General features: G+C 40.2%; 1 protein-coding gene across 2 annotated transcripts in view; it reads left to right on the top strand.

Moving 5' to 3' along the window:
• edil3a (EGF-like repeats and discoidin I-like domains 3a) overlaps positions 1-13392 on the top strand; it is a 77710-nt gene extending 64318 nt beyond the window's left edge. For both annotated transcript variants that reach the window (XM_056591751.1, XM_056591750.1), the window contains exons 9-10: positions 3386-3541; positions 10791-13392. In XM_056591751.1, the coding sequence (XP_056447726.1) occupies positions 3386-3541; positions 10791-10940 (306 nt within the window). In that variant the 3' untranslated portion in view covers positions 10941-13392. The remainder of the gene's footprint in view (positions 1-3385; positions 3542-10790) is intronic.
• The last annotated feature ends 10256 nt before the right edge of the window (positions 13393-23648 follow it).

The following is a 23648-nucleotide window of genomic DNA, read 5'->3' as shown; positions in this document are numbered from 1 at the left end:
AGTTCAGCTCCGGGGGCCGGCGGGACCTCCTGCACCTCCTCGCCGGAGGAGCTCCGGGAGTCCGCAAACGTCAACAATCCCTTTCTCCTCCATTGCGTGGTTCAATCTGGACTTCAGATTGATGTGGAAGGACCAGAGACGTCCGAGAACCCGACGCAGTCGTGAAGATTCATGATATCATCCGGAGGCGCAGCTTTTGGCCGTTATATCATATATTATATTATATCGATAGATAGAGCTCCAGCTCTCTCACACATTCTGCTATAGTCTCTTGCATTAACAACCATACTATCTCACACACACTACTATATTCTCTTGCATAAACATATATACTCTCTCACACACACTACTATACTCTCTTGCATAAACATCGATACCCTCTTACACACACTACTATATTCTCTTGCATAATCAACGATACTCTCTCACATACACTACTATACTCTCTCACATACACTACTATACTCTCTCACATACACTACTATACTCTGTCACATACACTACTATACACTCTCACATACACTACTATACACTCTCATACATACATGTTACAGGAGTATAATAGTGTGTGTGTATGAGTATACTGGTGTATATGCGAGATTACAATAGTGTGTGTAAGACCAAGTATGAATTCTGTCCCAGGCGGCCCCTCATATAATTGCGATCGTTACTGTATCATAAAAGGGGGGGGGGGATTACAATTGCTTTGTTAATGCTCACAATACTCTAAGAAAATATACAAACACAGAACAACACGCGTTTGTACATTGTCTTCCCATAGGCTATGAAGTGGGTCAGGGTATTTGAGCAGTGTAGATTAAACGTGTCTTCAACGCACAATTAAATTAGCACAGCTGAAGGGAGAATGTCAGCTGGAAGTCTTTTCCTGGGGGGGCTTCTCATTGTATTTGTACTTATGTTATCCACGGGCATGGCTACTTCCGATGCAGACACTGGGGACCTACACACCCATTCTATTTTTTAATGAGCACATGAAGGGGTTTTCTCCAGTGTATAGGGTGTATGGCGTATACAGTACGCTGCCTCCAGGCGTGACACATGACGATGGAGCTTATTAGTATGCCTTCCACGCCCTACTGATTCACAACAGATTTGTCAGGGAGGTTGAAAGAGTGCTAGGCTTTTTACAATTATTTCGTTATCTCATGTAACAAAAAAAGGCAAAAATAGCCCATAAAACAAACTCCCTTAATGCTTTCACAGAGACAGGCCACGGGTTGGCACAGACACACACACGCACACACACACACACACACACACACACACACACACACACACACACACACACACACACACACACACACACACACACACACACACACACACACAGAGCACACCCCTCTGTTGCACCTAGGCCCACTGCTTCTGCATGAGGTAATGGGCTTTGGGTTGTGATGAAAAAGAGTAAGAGGACAAACAGGGGGGGGGGGGGGGGCTTATCGCAGGCCCCTAATTCAGTTACGGCCATCAAGGCAAGAGGAGCTTGCGACGCTATGGGCCAGTCGTATTCTTTGACCGCTACCTGTAACAGCAATTACAGGTTCCCCCCTCCAAGCAAAGCCTTTGTTTTGGTGTCAGACTTGACTGCTTGGCTACAATGAGATTACCCGGCGCTCAGCGTTTGGAGGGTAATCAAAGCCTCCCTGCGCGAGATGTCGCGGCCCTCTCCATGCCCAGGCTGCTGCCCTGGAGCGGCGGCCATTTTCACACTTATTATTCATGATAGCCTTGTACTCACACAGGGCTTTTATTGTTATAATGCATTAAACCGGATGAAACACGAGCACATATATACAAATAGGCACAGCTCCAAATGTTGACATCGCCTCTCTCACTTATTTCGACACTTTAATATGTAGAACCTTGTTGCGCACTGATAACTTCAAGGTGTTTTCCTGTTAGCAGGAATTTTTAAGTGAGGGTAAACAACACACAAGGTTTCAGTACCCTGCTACCCCCTTCACAGCTGGGGCGTAGGAATCCTCAAATAGAAGGGTCCTGCATTGATAAATGTGGGACTTTTGTACATGTGCACTGCCCTCTGTGTTATGAGAGCAGGGACAGTTAAAGTGGACATTGCTGTGGCAACCCACTAGTGAAGAGCCTGTGAGCAAATACATCGGTGTCATGGTGTGCTGATGCATTGTAAACAAATCTAATGGTGGTGTTTTTGTGGTGGTACACATGTTATAGCGGGCAATGATTTGTTGAGATAATTAGGGACACCATGTTTCCTACTCGGTTTATTTGGTCTCGCTGGGCAGTGTTTGGTCTTGTGCTGTGTTCAAGCGCGCTAGGCTATAACCAGGTCAATTAGTAAGATGTATGGGAGACTCCTCGATGATCTGGTTTCAGCAAAATGAATGCAAGTGAAAATGATGCAATTATTTTATTCATGACTATTATTTTGTTATGTTGAACTTGAACTCACCCTTTCTATCTAAGTCGGCATAAGCAATGACAGCGTCCGTGGTATTTGGGGTTCATTATTATATGTTGACAGTAAAGCAATAAAACACAAGTAAATAAAATCAAAATAGATATTCTTCTACATATTATTTTCCTCCCTTTTGATTATTTGTAACCGCTAATAAAAAAACACAATTCCCCATAATAGATTCATTCTCACTTATGAAAGATGAATCCTGTAATTTGGTCTGTGCAACTCTCTTGATCTGCCGTTGAAATATGCAAAGAAATAATGCTGCCCTAGATTTTCCATGTTAGCACCAAAGTGCCTTACATTTGTATTTGTCTGCCTAATATATAAACGATTTGTAGTTGTTCAGCAATGTTGATTCAAATGCATTATTCATCCGGCGTAATTATGGCCCGGGAAAAACATTGACTTATATATGGATATACTGGTGGACATGTTATATCCTGTTTGGTTGAAAGAGTGAGCTCGGTACAGTAAGTGTATGTAACACATATTTATTAGACGGTTGCGAGGCGGAGACTCTAAATAATGATGCCTTGTTGCACAGTGAATTGTCAATACAAGTAACAGCCTGTGCTTTGACTGCCCCGTGCAAGAGTGTTGTAAGTCGTTTGCAACCATTGAGAATGCATAAAAAATTGACCCAAATGGAGGTGTCTGAGTTGGAAGCTGCTGCCACCTGCGTTTTCTGTTATTTTTTGCTGAGCCAAGGTTGTGGGCTAAGCCTTGTTGTTCAATTCCCTGTAAATAATTGAATGCGACTTCTCACAGCCAATGTCTTTATAAATCTTTTGAAGACATTCATCGTGAAAAATTTAGGAATCTGCCACTTTGAACCCTACGCTTTGAAGGGAAAAACAAGTGTGTTTCCTTTTCACAGTTTTCACGTTCGTCCCTCTCCCCTCTCTCTCTCCTTACATTTAGGTTGACATGCTGCTTCCGACAAAGATCACGGGCGTCATCACCCAGGGAGCCAAAGACTTTGGCCACGTCCAGTTTGTTGGCTCGTACAAAGTGGCCTACAGCAACGACGGTGAGAGGTGGACTGTGTACCAAGATCAAAAGCAAGGCAAGGATAAGGTAAGGCGCCCTCCAACCTTCTATCTATCCTATTAAACAACAACGCTGCTGATAATTTCACTCAAGTCACAAAAAGAAGAGATTGGCAGCATTTGATTGAGTGGTTAGCAATGCAGGGCGGCAATCACAGAACAACAGTGAAAGGTAAAGTCGTGCGGAAACATTTTGACTAGTGTACGACACGCCATGTGGGATGTCAGTACCTCCTTATCGTTCAGACGTGTTTGCATGTCCTGAACGGAGAAAAGGGATACGTTTTTCGATGTCGTGTTGTCTCTTTTTACCCACAAATTACCCAAACTGTTTATTTGCTTATGGGTTTGGAATGGAATGTTAGATATGATGGGTTCTACTTGAATTGAAATTATATTTCTGGCAATACTTACAGATTAAAAATACGAACGAGAGAGAGGTTCATGCCACTGCACGTTATCATACAATTAAAAGTTGTTCTAGTTTTGGCTGTCAACGTAACCAAATAAGTAATGTGGTGGCTGTTTCTTTATTTTGTGTTTTGTATATCTATTTATTTAAGAAAAACAAACTGTACTTGTTTGAGTTTGATTGGTTTTTCATGGATGATGGACTTGATTTTAATTACTTTCCCGACTTGGATGATTTTCAGAAGGGTGCACATCACACTTTGTCATAGCACATTCAAATCCTGCTTTTAACCCTCAAATGCCGATAAATTACCAGTTCTTTACCAGTGCCCTGGGAAATGTTGCATCATAAGCTCATTATTTTACCCCAGATAATCTTTCGATACCTGCAAGTAGCTTAATCAGTATATGTTTCAGTCCAGGAAACCCAATTCTGGGTTCAGGACAGGGAAGATAGAGCCAACGTTATTGGATTAAGATAAAATTATAAAGAACAAATGATTTGAAAAAGATTTAACCGTTTTTATATTTCCCTTCCTTCTTTTGTTTGTTTCAATCATTACATTTCTATGTTGTTACATTTTATTCCAAGCAACTTCATCAAATCCAATCATTCTAATGGAACAAGGGCACGAGATTGCGACTGCTTTGGGCGCATATGCTCCTGCAATTGTTTCTGTGTAAATTAAAAATAGAACTGGGAGCATTTGTGCGAGTGCAATTACTTTTCTTATTTCTCAGTACAATCGCTAGTCCACTCAGTATGTGCCTTCTAGAGAATGATGTACCTATTTCTTTAATTCTTTGTCTGCACATTTGTCTGTGCATTAAATGAAACATGTTTAAATTTAAAAAAAACTTGTTCACAATAGCAATTAACCGGTATTTAGTTATTTGTTGCTACTTACTTGGTAGCACCAGGGCAGCTGAGTCACTGTCAGGAATATCATTTGAGGTACTAAAAGCATTATCCCAGATTTCAAAGCTTCTCAGGACTAGAGGGCATGATTAGCATGTTGTTTGAAGGTGTCAGTCACTGCTTTCCCAGACTGGGCCAAGGGGGCTGGTAAGATAGATGGGACTCTTCAAGGTGTGTTCCCATCCTCAGACAGCCCTAAACATTAGTGCTTGAGGACATGTTTGGCTGTTAGACTCTAGGGGCACTGCAACGAAAAGTGTGTGTGTGTGTGTGTGTGTGTGTGTGTGTGTGTGTGTGTGTGTGTGTGTGTGTGTGTGTGTGTGTGTGTGTGTGTGTGTGTGTGTGTGTGTGTGTGTGTGTGTGTGTGTGTGTTTAGATTCATGCTTGTATGTCTGTCTTGGGACATATATGTGTATGCATTTGTTTGTGTTTGTGTGGAACGGGTAGGTGGGTGGATTTGTGCATTTGTTTTGCATAAGTAGGTTTGTGTGTTGTATATGTGCGTGTAGTAGGTTTGTGCGTTTGTGGGTTTTATATGTATGTGTGTTGTGTGCACGAGTGTGCACATGTGCAGTATGTGTGTGTGTGTGTGTGTGTGTGTGTGTGTGTGTGTGTGTGTGTGTGTGTGTGTGTACAAGTGTGTATGTATGCACATGTGCAGTATGTCTGTGTGTGTGTGTGTGTGTGTGTGTGTGTGTGTGTGTGTGTGTGTGTGTGTGTGTGTGTGTGTGTGTGTGTGTGTGTGTGTGTGTGTGTGTGTGTGTGTGTGTGTTACGTTGATGCGCTTTGGTAAAGGCCTCCAAGTATTCTCCTCAGCCTCTCCCCTCAGCTGCTGTGTGGCAGACGCATCCAGCAGGAGGATTTAGTTTGAGAGAGGGGCTTTGGCAGAATACAGATGACCTTCCACACACACATACACTGTGGTGCACACTTAATAACAATATGATATCGCTATCAAAATGTGTGGTATGGTGTGATATGCCGTTTTTGTCATGTGGCCGGAGAAAAAACACCTGTGTATTCAGAAGTCTTTCAGATATTCTCAAATTCTCAAATTCTATTAAGTTATAAACTAAGATCGAATCTGTAATGCAGACTCACTTATGTAGGGATCACCACAGCAGAGCTTGATTTGTGGGTCGCTAACAGTGATTCCCGAGTGGGGTGTAAAAACCAAAATTCCTCAGTACATAAACTGAACATCGGGGTAGAAGGGAAATGCAGCCAAGAGCCCCACATTAGTTTTTCCCAAAATGTCTGAATCAGAAGTGTATTTCACATTTCTGTGGTCATTGAAACATGTATAATATGAGCTTTGATTTGTGATCAAATATTCCACGCCTTAGTAACTTGCAGTCAATAGCCCAGCACCTCTCATGGTTTACTGGATATCAACGTTCACTCAGGGAAATCAAGCGCAAAAGTCATTGATTCAAGTTTAATGGAGCTCTATCCGGGTGTCACAGGGTTAATTAGCCATTAGAAGTGGCAATTCTCACCAGGTTCAAGGTCAAAAGAGTCCAAATCCGAGGTAAATAAAAGCGGAGTCACGATTAGCCGGTAATAGATGTGGTTTCCTCCCTTACGACTTCAGTCAAGGTAAAAGCAGCGTCGGCGGGCCTGAAACAAGCCCACTCCCAGAGTTTGGATTAATGTTGACCATTTGTCGTCACTTGAAAAAAGGAAAAAAACGGATCTGATCTCCCCCGTGGCCGACGCACCACGGATGACTTCACTCAGAGGGGGAGGTCTGAGCCAAGATTGCCTCGTATGACTTGGTCTCGTCCCGGAGCAGCGAGGGCAGAGGGTATATAGATCGGGGAGAAGTGCCCTATTGGCCTCCTCCTCAGGATTAAATAATGGAGTGTATGGCTAGCGGTGCGTCGCCGGGACCCCCCCACCCCGCCCCCCTCTAGTGCATCCCTGGGTAATGGCTGCCCTTGACTCTTCTGGTCTGGAAAATCAATGTTTGGCGACGGATTTAAGAGTTCCTTGGTCAGGCAAAGTGCTCAACGGGTTCTGAGTCGTTCGATTGCCGCTGTGCCTGAGAAAAGGGGCCCATCCGCACGCCACCCAGGACATGAGAAGATGCTGTGGAGTTTACTGGAGCCCAAGGAGCTTTCCAAACGGCTTAGGGGTTGACTCCACGAGGAGATTTAACAAAGGGTATTAATGGAGAATTATGCTGTGTGAAGACCCTGCGCTATGCGATGGCATAAGCTGCAGTGTTGTTGATTCTGAGTGTAGTTCAACCTAAAGGGGACTTCAAGTGAGAACTGATGATCATTATATTGTAAAGAGGATGTGTCATACAAACGCCTATATACACGTGGGCTGTCACGCACAAGTATTCAACTTGCAATTATTTTTACTTTAGGGTAGTGAATCACTGATGTGAAAAACAGAATCCACATGACATTATGTTCATTTATTTTGTTGAAAATACATTTTGGTATTTGCTTTTGTCCGTTTCAGTTCAGTTCAAGCATTGCTGGTGTTACCTATGATCAGATCACAGGGACCAGTTGTGAGGATACTCTCCCAGTCCTCACCTATCTACACTTTATTTTTATTACTTTGTTGTGTTTTGTGAGCAGAAAGGGCTTCTCATCTCTTGTTCCAGATGGTTTATTGTGAACAGATAGCTGAGTGAAGGTCCCCCGACAGTAGGGAAGGCAGAGAGATTCTTGTCATATTTCAATCAGCCTGTGCTTTTTATGGTCTGCCTGCCCTTCCTTTTATACAGTAGCTCTATTGTGTGCTATATGCCGTCCTTACTGTTGTGGCTACCCAACTCCTGGTAAATTCACAAATGCCGTTTCTCATCCGAGGTGACATGGGCGTTTGGTGGTTTGAATCATATCAAGCAGAGAGGAATGTGTCGTTGTAAACAATACAGAATGTTCCCAGGATACACAACATCAGTTTAGAAAGAAATACGAGTGAATTTAATGGTTCATTATGCAGGAAAACCTTAAACTGTTTTTAGGAGTCTTTTGACTTCATATATTTGTTTATTTAATAATATTTGAGGCACAAATTAATTGATTATTTAAGATTATTATGAACTGTGTAGACGTTGACATTTGTTCTGAATGCAGTGCTTGAATTACATATTCCAAATAGTTCATTTTACAACTACAAACATACACTAAGTTCCATCTCAAGTAGGTTGAATTCATCTATAAAAAAAAAAACACTGTTTGCAACCACAGCAGTAATAGGGGGGTTCACTCTTGCATTTACCGTGGTCAATATTTGATGTAACGATGTGTCTCCACTCTGCTAAAAATCTGCTCTAATAAGCATTCCAAGTCTGTACATAACACACAGAGAGCACAGCGATAATGAGGGAAAAGGCACAGAGTGGGAGGTGAAATGGTGGCTGAGGGGCAAAGAGCTCTGGGATGCATTGATTTTATAAGCGTGAGGATGTCTTTGGCTGCAGGAGAAACATTATGTATGAGGATGGATGTAGGATGATAAGCAGAGGAGGTCTCGCTTGCATTGAACAGGTGTGACATAAATATAAATAATGCATCTGGCAGATCCTGCCATTATTGACCATTATTAAATAGGGTTGAACTGAACACGAGTATATACGAGTCAGTTAAACGAGGGTGGTTGCATATTTATTTCTAGGCTTTTCATTTGACCTATAATGATTTCCTATGAGGCCAACATCAGTGACATGGCACTCACAGGGGATCGTTATGGGTGATAATGATCCCTTATGACTGCCAATAGAAGGACCAAAGACAACAGTGTTTTTTGTGCATCTCCTGTTCACAAGAAGGTGTCTCTCTAGCAAACGGTAGATGCATAAAATCAGCAGCCGTATATATCCATCTATTCCTGGAGCACCCGCTGATCTCCTCTGGTAGACTGGTCTAGACAGCAGCAGTAGATCATTTTCCATTTGAGCCTAGACCTTTGAACGGACCACCGTCTGCCCTGCCATAGGATTAGAGGCTGGGAGCGGCCTCACTCAGGGATAAAAGATCATCTTAGTTGTCAGGGGAGCAGCAGCAGGCCCTGGTCTAGTGGAAAAAAAAAGTTGTTTAAAGAATTTCAAAAATCAATCATCAAAGTGACATGCCACCAGTCAAAGAGACTCAAACATGAGTTATATGGTCACATTTCTTGGCAATGTGTTAGAAGAAATGTGTGCAGGCGATGGATAGATACAGTATCTGACTGAGTGATACTGGGAGTTACAGCCGTCAACGGGAGATGAAATCAAAGAGCAATCTATCACTTTGTATCATCTCCGAATCACAAGTCAGGATAAAAGACTCAAACCGTGCGGGACGACTTTTTGAACAAAAAGGCTAAAGACCTAATTCCGGGCCAAACCGGGTAATAGATCGATTGTGTCAAAGGTCTAAAGAAAACACTCAAATGGAACAGTGACCAGCACCAACGGCCAAGAGGTCAAGAAAGGCTTTTGAAAGTGTAGGCTCAGTGGGGTGTAGAGATTGAAACCTGACTGAAATATATGAAATATAGAAAAGCATCTACAGTATAATCACTTACTGTTAAAAATATATATTTTTTCCTGGTTTATTTTATAGACAGGAACACTTTGAAATTAGTCTGTAATTATTGTTATTAATTATTCACAATAGATGTTTAAAAGGGCGATTATACTTTCTAACTTCTGGTGTCATAGTAACAACACATCCCCGGGTGTGAACCCCAAAATATTTTATGTTGCTTGCTTCACTATTTAGTTATTGAAGATATGGGTTTCTATCTTCCGATAGAAACCCAATCAACTTTTAAATTCAACTTATGAACACACGTACCTGCTTCTATTGACTGATATTGTTCTTCAAATGAATGGGTCTCCCTTCATTTGTCAATCAGCAATTTCAATCCAAATGTCAAACGTTAGAAACAGAGACCTATTTTACCTCGATCAAGATTTATTAATTCTCTGGTATTAATGTGTCTGTCTGCCTCTTTGTCAGACTTAACAAGATAACTAGACCCACATGCTGCTAGCGCAAATGGACCAATGTTAATTGATAGACTAAAGGCTGGTGGTTGTTTTCATGCTGATGTTTAATAAAGAGAAGGTTGTTACAAGGCCCTTAGTGATCGCCCCGAGCTGTTTGGCTTTGCAAGATTTAAAAAAATAGGTGTTTAACACCATAATCAAAGAACTCATGAGATTTATTTATAATTAATTTAGTTATATTTAGTATTACATTTCCATATTACTGCCATTATAATTATAATAATAATTGCTTGATAAGAGTACTTTGAAATTAAAAAACTTTTTGCGATTCCTTAAGTGTGTCAGTTAAAAAAAACATTCTCCACTATTCTATATGACTTCTTTGTTTCTTGCTATAATCCTAAATTGCTCATTTGGGTAAACAGGTGATTTGCCAAAGTCTTCAAAGTATTACTTTTAAGATGTGTTTGATTGCAAAACTCTTGCAATGTTAAATAATCTGCAGAATTTAGATCACTATCTTCAGATGGAGTCATCTTGCGCTCTGTTCATAGAGAAACATAAGGCCTACCCTAATGCATTGTAAATATAATCTTACTAGCTGAGCTACACATTCACAGTACACAGCTACCTTCCAAGAGGTGGGAAGGAAACAAACTGTTGCATCTGGGATTTTAATAATAACTGATTGCCGATTTTTAAACGTAATCAAATACCCGATACCTTGAATTGAAAAAAACATATGCGTGATGTTACTCGTTACAACAAAAAAGTAAGTTGAGTAGTCTTACTCCCCAGGATGCAAGTCCCACTCCCCAGTGTGCATTATTTTAGTGATCAACTCTATATTAATAAGTTTACTGCAACTTTTCACACATCTGTAGTGTGGAAGAGACGCTAAAGGTGATGATGAACATAACACTCAATATTTTTGGTGATATTGTGTTTAATGAACCGTTTCCTTTCTGTTTATTTGTTCCGTAGGTTTTCCAAGGAAACTTTGACAACGACACACACAGAAAAAATGTGATAGACCCACCCATCTACGCTCGCCTTCTCCGGATCCTTCCCTGGTCATGGTACGGCAGAATCACTATGCGTGCAGAGATACTCGGATGCACAGAGGAAGACTGATCCCAGGCCCCATCCACCCCCTTTACCTGATTCCCCTGCCCTCACACGCCCTTTTACCCCCTGCTATACTGGTGCATCCTAGCCAGTGTTTCAATATGAACTGTGCAACCTGTACAAAGAAATTGATTTACAATGATTTTTTTCAAGAATACGTGTTCAGTGGTGGTGGGTTGCTGTTTGTTTTTTGTTGTTTTTGTACAATTATTTAAACCTGCCCCTGTTTCACTTGTCTTCTGATTGTTGTTGTTTTTTTAGTTTTTCATTTGGTTAGTTAACTTTTTTATTCAACTATGTCGTCACATAATCAACCACTGTTTAGATACGCTGCCATGTAAGCTATTGTACAGCGATTTGAACAAATACAAATTAAAAATGATGCATCGGACATACTCTTTATTTCTTGAACTATGCTTAAAACCATCATACGTTCATATCCGTGTTGTGAAATATACAGTATAAAAAATGTATTTAATTTGCAAAAGACACTTGTTCAAGCCATCCCGTCACCATGAAATGACACCACTGACATCACAACATCAAAACGAAACAATTGAAATGCTCTTGTATATTATGTAAAACACTAAGGAATTGCATGGTTCATAAATTATAAATTATAGATGTATATTATGATGGGAAGAAAGAAGAAGAAATCCATCCCCTTAAGAGCAATGGCTTTTATTTAGGGACTTATTTTTATGTGCATTTTTTCACTCACTGAATGATATGTCGGGACAGTTTAAACCCTACAGTGAAGATTCCCAGGCTCGCTGTCTCTAGTTGAAGTGTGTTTGTACTATCAGTGTGGGATTCCATGTTGTTTCATTTGTAACTAGCTAACTGGTATGATAATGCCTTGTCTGGAATATTTTGAACCAGTTTGTCACGTCTTATTGTCTCTTCAATACCATTTCTTGTTTTGATAAAACGATCTATGTTCAATTTGAAACGCTCAGGATTGTCATATAGATTCCCTTAAAATGTAGTTTTATTTTGCTTTTTTTAGAGCCTGCCTGCAAAACCAATGTGCAGATAAATGTGCAACTACAAATACCTATACACATATGCATTTGTTCTGCTACGATACAAATTGTAAAAAGTATTTTGTATTCTTTTGTATCATTTAGGCTGGACATCCCTTTATTGTAAAATAATTTGAGAAGCAAATAAATGAGCTATAGTCAAAAATTTACTGAAAAAATTAACCAAAACATAAATATACAAAACCTACAAGTGGGAGAGAATGGTATCGTCTAGAGTCTAGATGTCAACTAATGTATTCAAACTTTCAAATGATGTCAGATTAAACTATGTGAACCTTCAAATCATTTTAACACAAGTCTCAACAATTAGAAATAATTTGGGATCTATACATTCATTTAAGATCAGTGTTTAATTCATCTACATTAGCAGATGCTTAATGAAACATAATCCACATTGTACCTTTTTGTATTTATTTAATAATCACAATTTGCAACGCAGACAAGGCAATATTTGGGCCACATAAAATACGTATGTACTATAACTAACATCTCAATCTGTAACATGAAAATGTTTATCTATAATGGTATTCTGATTAACTATCACATGATTATTGTCATGGAAATTATGACACGATTACCGAATTTACCCAGAAATTTAGATACCAAAAGAGAGATTTATGACTATTCTAGACCGAGAGGTTTATCACTAGTCCAATAATTGGGTGGGATAGCTTGGTAATATTCACTCAGATTATGTTACTGAACTCATGTTTTGCTAAACAAAAAGGTAGTGTACATAACCAATGTAAAAATGTTTGTGGTGTAGATTGATGTTCTTCAGTCTTTGGCACAGTATACTGTAAACATCAGTTAAGAAAAAACATTTGTATGGGCATATTTGGAAGATACATTTTCTATCTTATCTGTGGACATTTCCTAAAAGGAAATGCCTTGAGTTAAAGTTAAAGTCCTACCATCTCATTACCATTATTATTTTGTCTACAATTTATTATAGAAACTTGCTGCCTGTGAACAATTCACAGAGCAGAATTATTAACAACCATTGACAAGGTCTGCATGATGTAAGGACTTTATATATATATATATATATATATATATATATATATATATATATATATATATACTAGGTGAGGAGGTTCACAGGCACTTTATGTTCTTGTTGTCATTGGTCGTCTTGTGTGTTGAGAAGCTTCATATTTCTGCAAATGAGGGATGTAAGAATCTGTTCATTCTGTGTCTCCCCATTAAATGTTCATATTTCATTTGACATATCCTTTGTTCAAGTGACAACCACTATTTAGAAAATGTACAGATAATGTCCTGGTTAAGTCCAAACCTGAAAATCGGATTCTGTGTACAGGCGAAAAAAATGATGTTGCTTCAAACAAGTTTCAGTTTGACTAATAAAAACATATCTGTGAATTTCTCTGTTTGGATCACGTTATTCGAAAGAAGATAGACAGAAGCACGTTCAGAAATATACTTTTTATGGACATTGGGACATTTCTCTCATATCTCAATTATCTTTTTTGTCTTGTATACCTTTCAAATGCCAAGTAAAAAAAAAGAAACCATTGTTGAATATGTGAAGGCTGAAAGCTTCACAACAAAATAAATAACATGATTTAGCTGTTATTGCTGATGTCAACATCTAATTCAACTCTCAGTAAAGTGGTGAGATCTAATTCAAGTCATGGCATATTTGGCCGTATTGATCTTTCGAGTGTGAACGTATGAAAAGGTCCATGAGCTCAGATCTAAAGCCGTGAGGTTGGTGAAATCGTATACGCTCTTGTTTTGGTCTGCCCTTTGTTTCCTGCTCTCATATATACATGAACCAGGGATTATTTGATACACAAAACCCAGAATAAACTGGAACCAGAGCTGCATATACCAAAAATATATAATCTTCATTGACCTAAGACATTAGTCAAATCAACGCTTAATAGACAAACAAACAAAGTATACAATGATGGGCTAGACTGCACTCAGAGAGGTTAGTCTTGAGAGATAATCGTGACAAAATGTGTGGACAAATTATGAGTAAGAGACCTCCACAGACACTAAATCAAATCAAATTAACTGTTCGCCAGCACTCCAATGTACCTACTCACGGCAAAATAAGGTGACTCAAACCATATGCAAGAAAAAAAATACAAGAATGCTATTCTTAAACGTAGCCCCTCCAGAAAAAAGTCTCACAAGACGTATAAGTTTAGTGTCTTTGTTCAAAAACTAAGAAACAGCAGTACATTAACATACAAAAGGAAACTTTGCAAGAAACATTTTACAAAAGACATGCAAAGTAAAAAGAAATAATTTACCTAAACTGAAACACAGTACCCTCCCCTGGTTAGAAACATCATCATCTTTAACACAACTTTACTTTAATACTATGACCTAAAATAGATGTTCATGGTTCTGCAGTTTTTCTGTCAAGCTCTTGTTTTTAAACATTTATCCAAAGGGAACCTACCAAATCAAACATAGAGCAAAGGCTAGCCTCAGCTGCTCTCTCTGGTGTGTCTCAGTGCAGAGAGAAAGGCCCAGGTTTCCCGCCCCTTTTTATAGATTCTGCCCCTTGCCCGGGTCCTAGTGCAACTCTGTTGAGCAAATCCTATGAGGATTACTCTTACAAACTATCATATTACAAGTCAAGTTTATTTGGTAGAGCAGAGAAACATTTGACCATGCTTATCTCTTGTGTCGTGCCTTAAGGATTTCTATCAACCAACAAAAAACAAAAACACATCACATCTTTCAACCACACTTTTCTGGATTTGTACAGCATGGCTTAGTGCTATGCTCTGCAACACTCGGTTGTGTAGCAACATTTTCTGAGCAGAATATCTTTTCCTCATTGATTTTGTTGTGCCTTCCGCCCCTTTTTCATGTTTCATGTTTCCTGTAGATGTGGCAGGGGATCAAAGCATAAGCGGAAGGACAAACATGTTATGTCCAGCATAAGAATCACTGATTGAAGTGCCAACTGAGAGAGCAGCTTCCACGCGTCTAAATCTGGCTGAGTGAAGTGCCGAGGCGATTATTGATTCATCAGAGCCATACATTCTGGACTCCCTCATTACACGAAGGTCTCTTAAAGGGGTAGTTCGGAATTTTGGACATAGGGCCTGATTCCGAAGTGAGCATTGGTATTCTATATCACTGGAGACAGTTTTCAACACATTTCATTCATGAATCATCGAGGGACTACTTTCTCAGCAGAAGCGGAATTCTACTATGCGCTGGTTAGGTTTGTAACCGAATCACGACAGAAGAACGTAAACAGAGAAGCGTGGGACAGAAGCGCAATTGAACGACTAGGCAACATGATGGTTCAGTGTGCTTTTAGAAATTGTAGAAATAAACGGTACAGATGGGCACCACAAAGTTTCCACCAATTTCCAGTGCGAGATCCAGAAAGGACTCAACTGTGGCTTGTTGCTGCTGGCTTTGACATCAAAACACCGGCTCGTACATGTACGGTTCGTTGGATACAACAAATTCCTCATAATCGTCTTCAAAAGCAGATGCATCGCTAACTCCTCCAAACGTGGCCATATTTTGTTAATTTAATACGCTTGTAGAATTCCTTCGTTCACTGTACTCTGCGTTTGTAGCAATGACAGCGGCAGGTAACCTAGGTATCACTCCGCCGCTGCCGTAGCCTACGTACAGGAATATAAACACTGCTGCTGAGACCCCGCAATTCCCTCAAAATGCAATGCAAGGTTGGTTTTATTTCTAACATTATTCTATAAACAGACATTTAGATGTATAGTCTGTCGTTATAATTGATTTACCTCGGGTGTACTGTGGAGTGGGTACGACTGTTTTTAATAGCAGGCTAGCATTGCCCGTTGACTTGCGCTAGCCTAGCACGAGCGAACTCTGCAACTAGAAGGACTGAATTAAATGTGTTGAAAACTGTCTCCAGTGATATAGAATACCAATGCTCACTTCGGAATCAGGCCCTATGTCCAAAATTCCGAACTACCCCTTTAACTAGATTTCAAATCTGAATTTGGGGAACGATTATCACATCTTGAAACAATGAATATCACTAAATATATTAGGCTAAGCATTAATAGCATGTTCATAACCCACCTTTTAATAAGCTTGCTTGCTGTTATTTTATTTTTATTTTATTCTTTATTATCATACATTTTGTACTTGTTGCATTGTGACTGTCTTATTTTGCAGTTAAGGTGCTAGTTAGAATTAGGGGTGCATTAGGGTTAGTCATCCAAGAAACCATAAACGATGTAATGGTTAGGGTTAGGGTTAGGGCTAACCCTAAGGATATAACTGTTATCACAAAGTGCAAAACTGGCTTTTAATCGTGAAAGTATACATAGATACAAGAAGAATACACAAGAGTCTAAAGTAGAACTATTAAATATTGAGGGGTATAGTGTTTTCAATTTCTATGTAAAGCAGCTCTAGTTATATATGATTTAATGTGGGATTACTTGGCAAAAGTGGGACAATCCTGTGATGATCATTCTTATGAAAATCTAAATATTCCAGTTTTCTTACTTATCGGGGCACTAACGGAGCACAAATGAATACAAAATGGTTTGAGGATCATAAAACCATGTTGTTGTTTATCACTTTAGTTAATTATGACTTTTTCTGCAATAAAACTAAAGGGCAAGAGGTTACTTAAAGGTTGCGCCCTTTCCTTTTCTGTGAGAGAAAGGACACCACAATACAAGGCCATTAATTTTGTGTTAGCAAACATTGCAATACAATTTGTCCAGCTATCTTCAGGTAATAGTCTGTATTGCAACAGGTTTATATGCTACATGGAGGGTGGATTGACAATTTAAAATAGTTTGGCCTGTAATGTTTGATTCCCTTGAACTATAAGAAGCACATGTTTAAGAAATGTTGAAATGTAACCAGTGGTAATACTGTTAAGGGACAACATTGTGAGATATACTTTTATTTTTTGGAATTAATAAAGCACGTATCCACAAATGTAAATCAAGCAACATTATTACACAATATAAATGACAATGTACTTATTCACTAACTTTTCATGGCATCATTAATATTACGAAGGTCCCCATTTATATTGTCATACCATTAAGGGCAAAGTTTAAAGCTGATATGTTTCTGTAACCAGTATTTGCGGAGTGTTCTCAATGGACCAGGGTGAACTGGAGCTCAGTGCTTTGTGTAGCCCGCGGCTGAACCAGCTAAGAACGTTGGCAGGTATCCTTACTTCTTGTTATACAAGTTTGCTAGTTAGTGTCTGGTACGAGATCCATAGCAATGCTGACCAGGTGAGCCTTGTCACTTGTTTTTCTGCCCCCAGCATAGTTATGTAACTTCCACCCCTCCTAACACTTTCTCATTCTGCCTGCCAATTTAATAAAAAATCCCCCTTGTTGGCAGAACAAGCCACAGGTAAAGAATGATTAGATATTCACTGGTAATTAGGAGTTGAAGACATTTCTTTCCGACAGTATTTCCACAGGCTTTCCAGCCATGTTACCCTCTCTAAAGTACATTTTCAACCCTGGACATATTGTTAAAAGTTGAACATTTCGTTCTTTATGACCCCCAAGTGAAGAAATAAAACTCTGATTGGAAGTTCTAATGCGGTCATCTTGTGAGCATGCCCAAGAGGCATACTACACCCTGCTCCTTCCCTTCATGCTAGACAAGCAGCCATCCCCCTGTCTGCTCTCGGTCCAAATATCAGGGGGTCGGTTGCATTTGTGGGCTGGGTGAGCCAATCACGTACAGAGCTTGAGTGTTTTGTGGTCCTTTGAAAGGTTATCTCACTATGTGCCATTAAAGGGGTTGTAATTAGTCCATGCTTATTTCTGTACTGCCGTTCTGTGTCTAAGGTTAACAAAAGAAGGGGCGCAAACAGAAAGTCATTACCTATTGTGTTAAATCTGTCATTAAGGATGATTTTAGATCGCTAAATGCCAGTCCAAGATTGTGACAATCAGATTATACAGGGGAGTCATTTAGAGTATTAAGGGATGAGAAAAGGTCAGAAAGAGGAAAGCCTATCTCGTGTTTAAGCAATTCCTTAAAAGGGAAAGTGGTTGGGGAGTCTTTTTTCTCCGCTGGAGATGGAGAAATAAGAAACCTTGTCCCTTGGAGCTGTGACAGCACACTGCAAGTGACAAGATCTTGGCAGAGCACCCATGAAAGATGCATGAGCAACCTCCAGTACGTTTCCCATCTATGTCAGAAGAAACGGGAGACTCTAGGACCCTCTGAAAAGTCAACCCGTAGTTCTTTGCACAAATGCCAAGCCGAATGTTGTGAAAATCGTAGCAGTGCCCTTAAATTTAGCATGTTTATGTTTGTTGATGGTATCCTAGGCTTATGCAGTTGAACATTTGAAAAATCTGTTGTAGGCGGTAATGTTGTAGGCCATACAGCATAACAGACGTTGTAATGTAAAAAGTGAATCCTGCTTAACTGAGGACACAATAAGAATTGAAGAAATGTTTTTCTTTGGATTTTTTTGTACAACATTGGTGACCATTAAACAGCGCTTGGATGCCTTTTCTTTCCTTGCAGTGTTTTCAATTGTTTATTACTTTCTCCCTTTCTGTACATTTGTCCCACCAGGAGTGTTACTTTGATATACTGCTCTCACTTCAATTCACCCTGCAACATAATAAAAGTATGCATTTTAATACAAAATGGCAGTCACTTAATGGTGTGGTAAATCTTTTGCCGTCCATTAGGACTTAAGTTTGAGAGACGGGGAGAGAGAGAGAGAGAGAGAGAGAGAGAGAGAGAGAGAGAGAGAGAGAGAGAGAGAGAGAGAGAGAGAGAGAGAGAGAGAGAGAGAGAGAGAGAGAGAGAGAGAGAGAGAGAGAGAGAGAGAGAGAGAGACTAACAATGTCTGATAGCTTCTAGAATGGCCCAGGGACCAACAAATTGCCTTTTTTTAGGAAGCAGGCCCTTTTATTTAAGTGATGAAAAAAAAAGTACAAAAGTAAACCAACTGTTGTGAAGTTCTGCTATAAAAAGGTTCCCCTTTGGGGCCCCTTTGTAGGATATTTAAAGGTTAAGATTTGTTATCTTGATGCTAAACATATTATCTGAATCATTATCAAACCCTAAGGACATCTTAACTTGACCGGACAGGTTAATGCGATGTATCTAGTCTCAGGCTGGAATCTGTTATTGTCCCACACCCTTGAACTTTGCCCTCCATCAGCGTAATTGCATTGCATTATGTTGAGCAAATGCATTACTCATATCGATGTTGCACACAGACGGAGAGTACTGCAACACAAATGAGTTTATGATCTTAAAAATATATATATATATATGATAGGATGTTACATTGGATGACACTGTTGCCATCGACAGCAGATACAGAGGAGGAAGGGCTTGAGTCTAGATCCTGTGGCCCGAGGGTAAAAATAGTGTGTGGTTCGGGTTGGAAAAAGCCGACCCAAGAGTGATGCACCAGCGTTGTGTCTAGCCTGAGTCTATAAAATAAAGAGAATGTTGCGGAATGAATGTTCAATATCGACAGTTTGAGGTACAGGTACTTGTTGTTGTTGCTGTTATTGAGGGGGGCACTTTGTGTCGAAGCTTCGGGCCGTTGATGCATCCTGCTGTCAGACGTTTAAGGTTGCAGAAAGGTGATGGATGAAGTAAACACATATTTATCTAAAGCAACGCATACTGTTGGGTCCCTTTGACTATATATACAACTGCTCGCATATCACTCACTCAACACAGGAACAGAAAAGGCAACTATTACAGATTAGATACAACATTCACATATTCATTTTGTGATTTAACTGTAGTTAAACTTGGGCCCCAGATTCACAAACATCAGCATGCATACATAAAACACTGTCTCCTTAACAGTTAAGCAAGGGGAGGTTGGTGGCTGTCTTTCAATGCTAACAAATAATTCGATAGATTTGGTCATTTGTTGACCTGTGTTCACTGATCAGGCCATTTTCTTAGATTTAATCAACCTGCAATTATAGATTGCTGACTGCAACAGGACAGAAAGCCACTCCTTAATTTGTCTCTTAAAAAAAAGTGTTCTTCTAATATGTCACAGAAACCAAATTGATGCTGAACAGAACAGCTTTGGAAGACTCAAAGCAAAAACAACTACTACTTCGTGAAACGATCCCAAGAAAATCTTTCCCTGGATAATTTGCTCCTTACCTACAGACTTTTAAATTGGAGATTCTATCTGCAAAGAAAATTTGATCTGGTTGCATTCCCAGACAGGCAGACTATGGTCTAGCTTGGGCGAGACAGGAGATTCTTGGGAAAGGGAAATAACTTGAATGCTTGTGTTCTCAATCAAGTCAATCAGCAATCAGAGCTCATCGGAGCACTAATGAAAGGTTGCAGGACTGGATCCGACCACATCAGCTGATGCGAATGTGATATGACATTCAGTTTTGAAAAGGAACCTTCATTAGAGTGTGCAGTGCTGCTTCCATGGCTTGCCCATATACCTCTTAGGTCATAAGTATATACTGTATATTACAGTTTTTAATGACAATTTTGTCCATTATATATTGTCCAAATAATCCGTCAGGCACTCATCATCGATACACTGAAGTTACTGATAGGATTAGGATCAAATGGGAAATACTTGTCAAATGATACACTAAGCTGGTGTGCGAGACACTAAGTAAGGGGCTCATCAGCGCAACGTAAGCTAGAAATTTGTCAGGTTATAACTCAATGTGTTGATCATGCATGCAATTAGAAATAACGATGATTTTCTCATTGGTGGCGTACAGTGGTTTAACAACTAAACAACAACCAAAATCATTTCAAATCAAAAGTTGCAATAGGAATATTCCAAACATTGTTGATATCATGTTATAGATAGACATATGTGTATAATATTCTTCTAATTTGGTCTCTGTCTTTGTCTTTGATGCCTGTGGCTGCCCATATTCCTTTTGGATAGTGACACAGGTGTCGATGACTAATACCAAGAGGCAAACGTTCACAGTGGATGTTGTGGATTCACGTTCAGGCCCCCACCGTGTAGTTACACGCGTATTATCTCTGTAGGAATTAATTGCTGCAAAAGCATGGACGCATTTTCTCCTTCTTAAAAGGGTTAGGGCTTAAAAGCTTTAATAATGTGTTGACATTTTGTCAAACAGCAAAGTACAAATAATGTTGATCAAATACAATTTGGAATAATTGGTTTAACTTTGATTAAGATCATACAAACTCACATCTCATTAAACCTACTTCAACCAAAAATCTCCTGCAGCACATCTTATTAATTACTCAAATATTGGCCATTATGTTAAACGTGGTGCTACTAGTGTCCACAGGTTTACATGTAGCAGGGGGGAACAGGCCAACAGTGAAATACCACTCCCTCTGATAGACCCTTTTGCTTCATATTGTATCGTCTTTAATTGCTGCGACATGGACATTATTTAGTCATGTAGCAAATTATTAAATGCAGATAGGCCTCATTAAACGTGCCCTTTTTATCCCCTTTGTCGTAAATAGGGCTGATGAATCTGTCAGTGGGTAGCCTGCTTAGGAACTGCAACACGCCCCTGTGTGTGATGGGGGCCTCACACTGGCAAAGGGAGAGTACGTTTGTGTACAAATATTCCCGGAAACAAAAGGGAAAGGGAAAGAGATGGAGGCTGGGCAGAAGACCAAAAAATCTCATAGTGAGGATTCGGAACGACAAAACACCATTTCTGTGGGGGGTAAGTCACACAAGGTTCATTTCCATAAAAGTGTTGGCCTCGCGGGGGCTGAGAGCGCGTGAGCTTGCTCCGAGTATTTAAACAATGCAGCGGTAGCCAGCCGTGTGCCACCATTTCCCATCAGGAGAGAGCTGAAAGCCAAGCAACCCAACCGCTAATAACATGGACGGTTAGGAGCAAGTGGAGCCCCTCGCTCCAAAACGGTGACATCTGTCCACCGACAGCTGTCCGCACTCGTGTTGTCATCTGCTGGGGTCAGGCCACCTACCATGACCTCAGTGGGTTGGCCACGGGCCCTTGCATCACCGGTAATGATGCAGCCGCTTGTTGAGCCAATTGGCTGGAGAAATTGTCTTGGCTCCATCCGACACAGTCCAATCGCTCAGTCCTGTCTGATCAATGTGCCCCGAGTGTAACACTGGAAGCAAAGCCAGACCCGACTCAGCAAACGGACTCCGATTTCAATATAGCAAACCAAAATCCTGACCTGGGCAAAATAAAAAGCCTGCTCATAGGCCCCTCTGAATTACCAATCCATCTATTGTCTCTCTATCTGTCTGTCTGCCAGACTCTCAGTCCACTCACCTATCTGCATGCCTACATGTCTGTCTGTCATTCTCAATCAATCAATCTCTGTATGTCTATCTATCTATCTATCAAACTATCAATCTACAGTATCTATCTATCTGTCTGCTCTTTACCCATCTTTCTGTCAGTCTTTAAGTCCATCAATCGCTGTATGTCTGTCTTTCTGTCTATTGATTGATCCATCTATCTATCAATCCATCCATCTATCTGCCTTTCTGCCTGACTCTCTGTTGACACATCCATCTGCCTGTCTGACCGCTTGTCTGTCTTGTCTGTCTACTTGTGTTTTTGTGGGGAGGCTTGATTGACGTTGTGGGGTTCATCATCCAGGTCCTACAGCTTTTCCCATCCTGTTTTTCTTTCAATGTGAAATTGGTTTTTCAGCACAAAGCAGCTAGAGATCTATCATTTTAAATGAGCATAGTATGTCTGGAAAATTGCTCTGAGGAAATAACAGTTTATATATATTTGGATGCAGCATCACACAGTCATCATTAGCATACTGACACAACTAATATGTTTCTGATGACCAAAGTTGCGGAAAATGTTTGTGTGGTTTTCTCTGTGTGCGTGTGCTTGTGTGTGAGTGTGAGTGTGAGTGTGAGTGTGAGTGTGAGTGTGAGTGTGTGTGTGTGTGCGTGTGTGTATGTATGTGTGTTTGTATGTTAGTGTGTATATGTGTGTGTGCATCTTCTCCATGTCTCATTACATGCATGGGCTCCAATATGTGCACACGCAGTCGTAATGAGATGTGAAAAGGTGGGGAATAATCACCACTAGCGATCACAAAACCAAATTTACCCCTATAATGAGATATTAATAGGGGTTGACAATATGGACAAATGAAAGCCAGTGTAACACGGACGAAATTGTATTGTGTAATTGTCGAAACACCAGGTCCGCTGCCGCCACACAGATCCCATTTTTCAGATTTCTGAGCACTGTTCTGCGAGCACTGGCCGTGTGTGATGACGTCTGAACGCACCAAAGCCCCCTTTTCTGCCTCCGAGTGCCTATATTTAGTTTGTGTGAGGAGGGGGGCGGGGGTGCTGTCTGTGTGGTCTGATAAGAGGGGTAACAAATGAATGGTGTTTTAATCACAGAGCTATTGTTATTATCGCAGCCTCTGCCTTAGAACAGGGGTTGAACACCAAAGCGTAGGGTGGTGCTACCGGGGACACGCCTTATCTCAGCCAAGTGCTCTGTTCTGTGCAACAAAAGGCCACAATAAAAGGAACAATGTATACCATGCAGTGTTTCAGTAACAGTCAAAGGGAATGACGTGCTGTATTGATACTTGCAGGGTTTTCGGTTTAATACTCATGTCGCCAATTCACGACAAACCTTCATCTACTGCAAATAACCTTTTACGGTTATCGTTCTGGGAAAAAATGTTGGAGTGTCTT

The sequence above is a fragment of the Gadus chalcogrammus genome, chromosome 6, assembly GCF_026213295.1.
Source record: "Gadus chalcogrammus isolate NIFS_2021 chromosome 6, NIFS_Gcha_1.0, whole genome shotgun sequence".
NCBI lineage: Eukaryota > Metazoa > Chordata > Actinopteri > Gadiformes > Gadidae > Gadus > Gadus chalcogrammus.
This window is presented reverse-complemented; position numbering and strand designations above follow the sequence as displayed.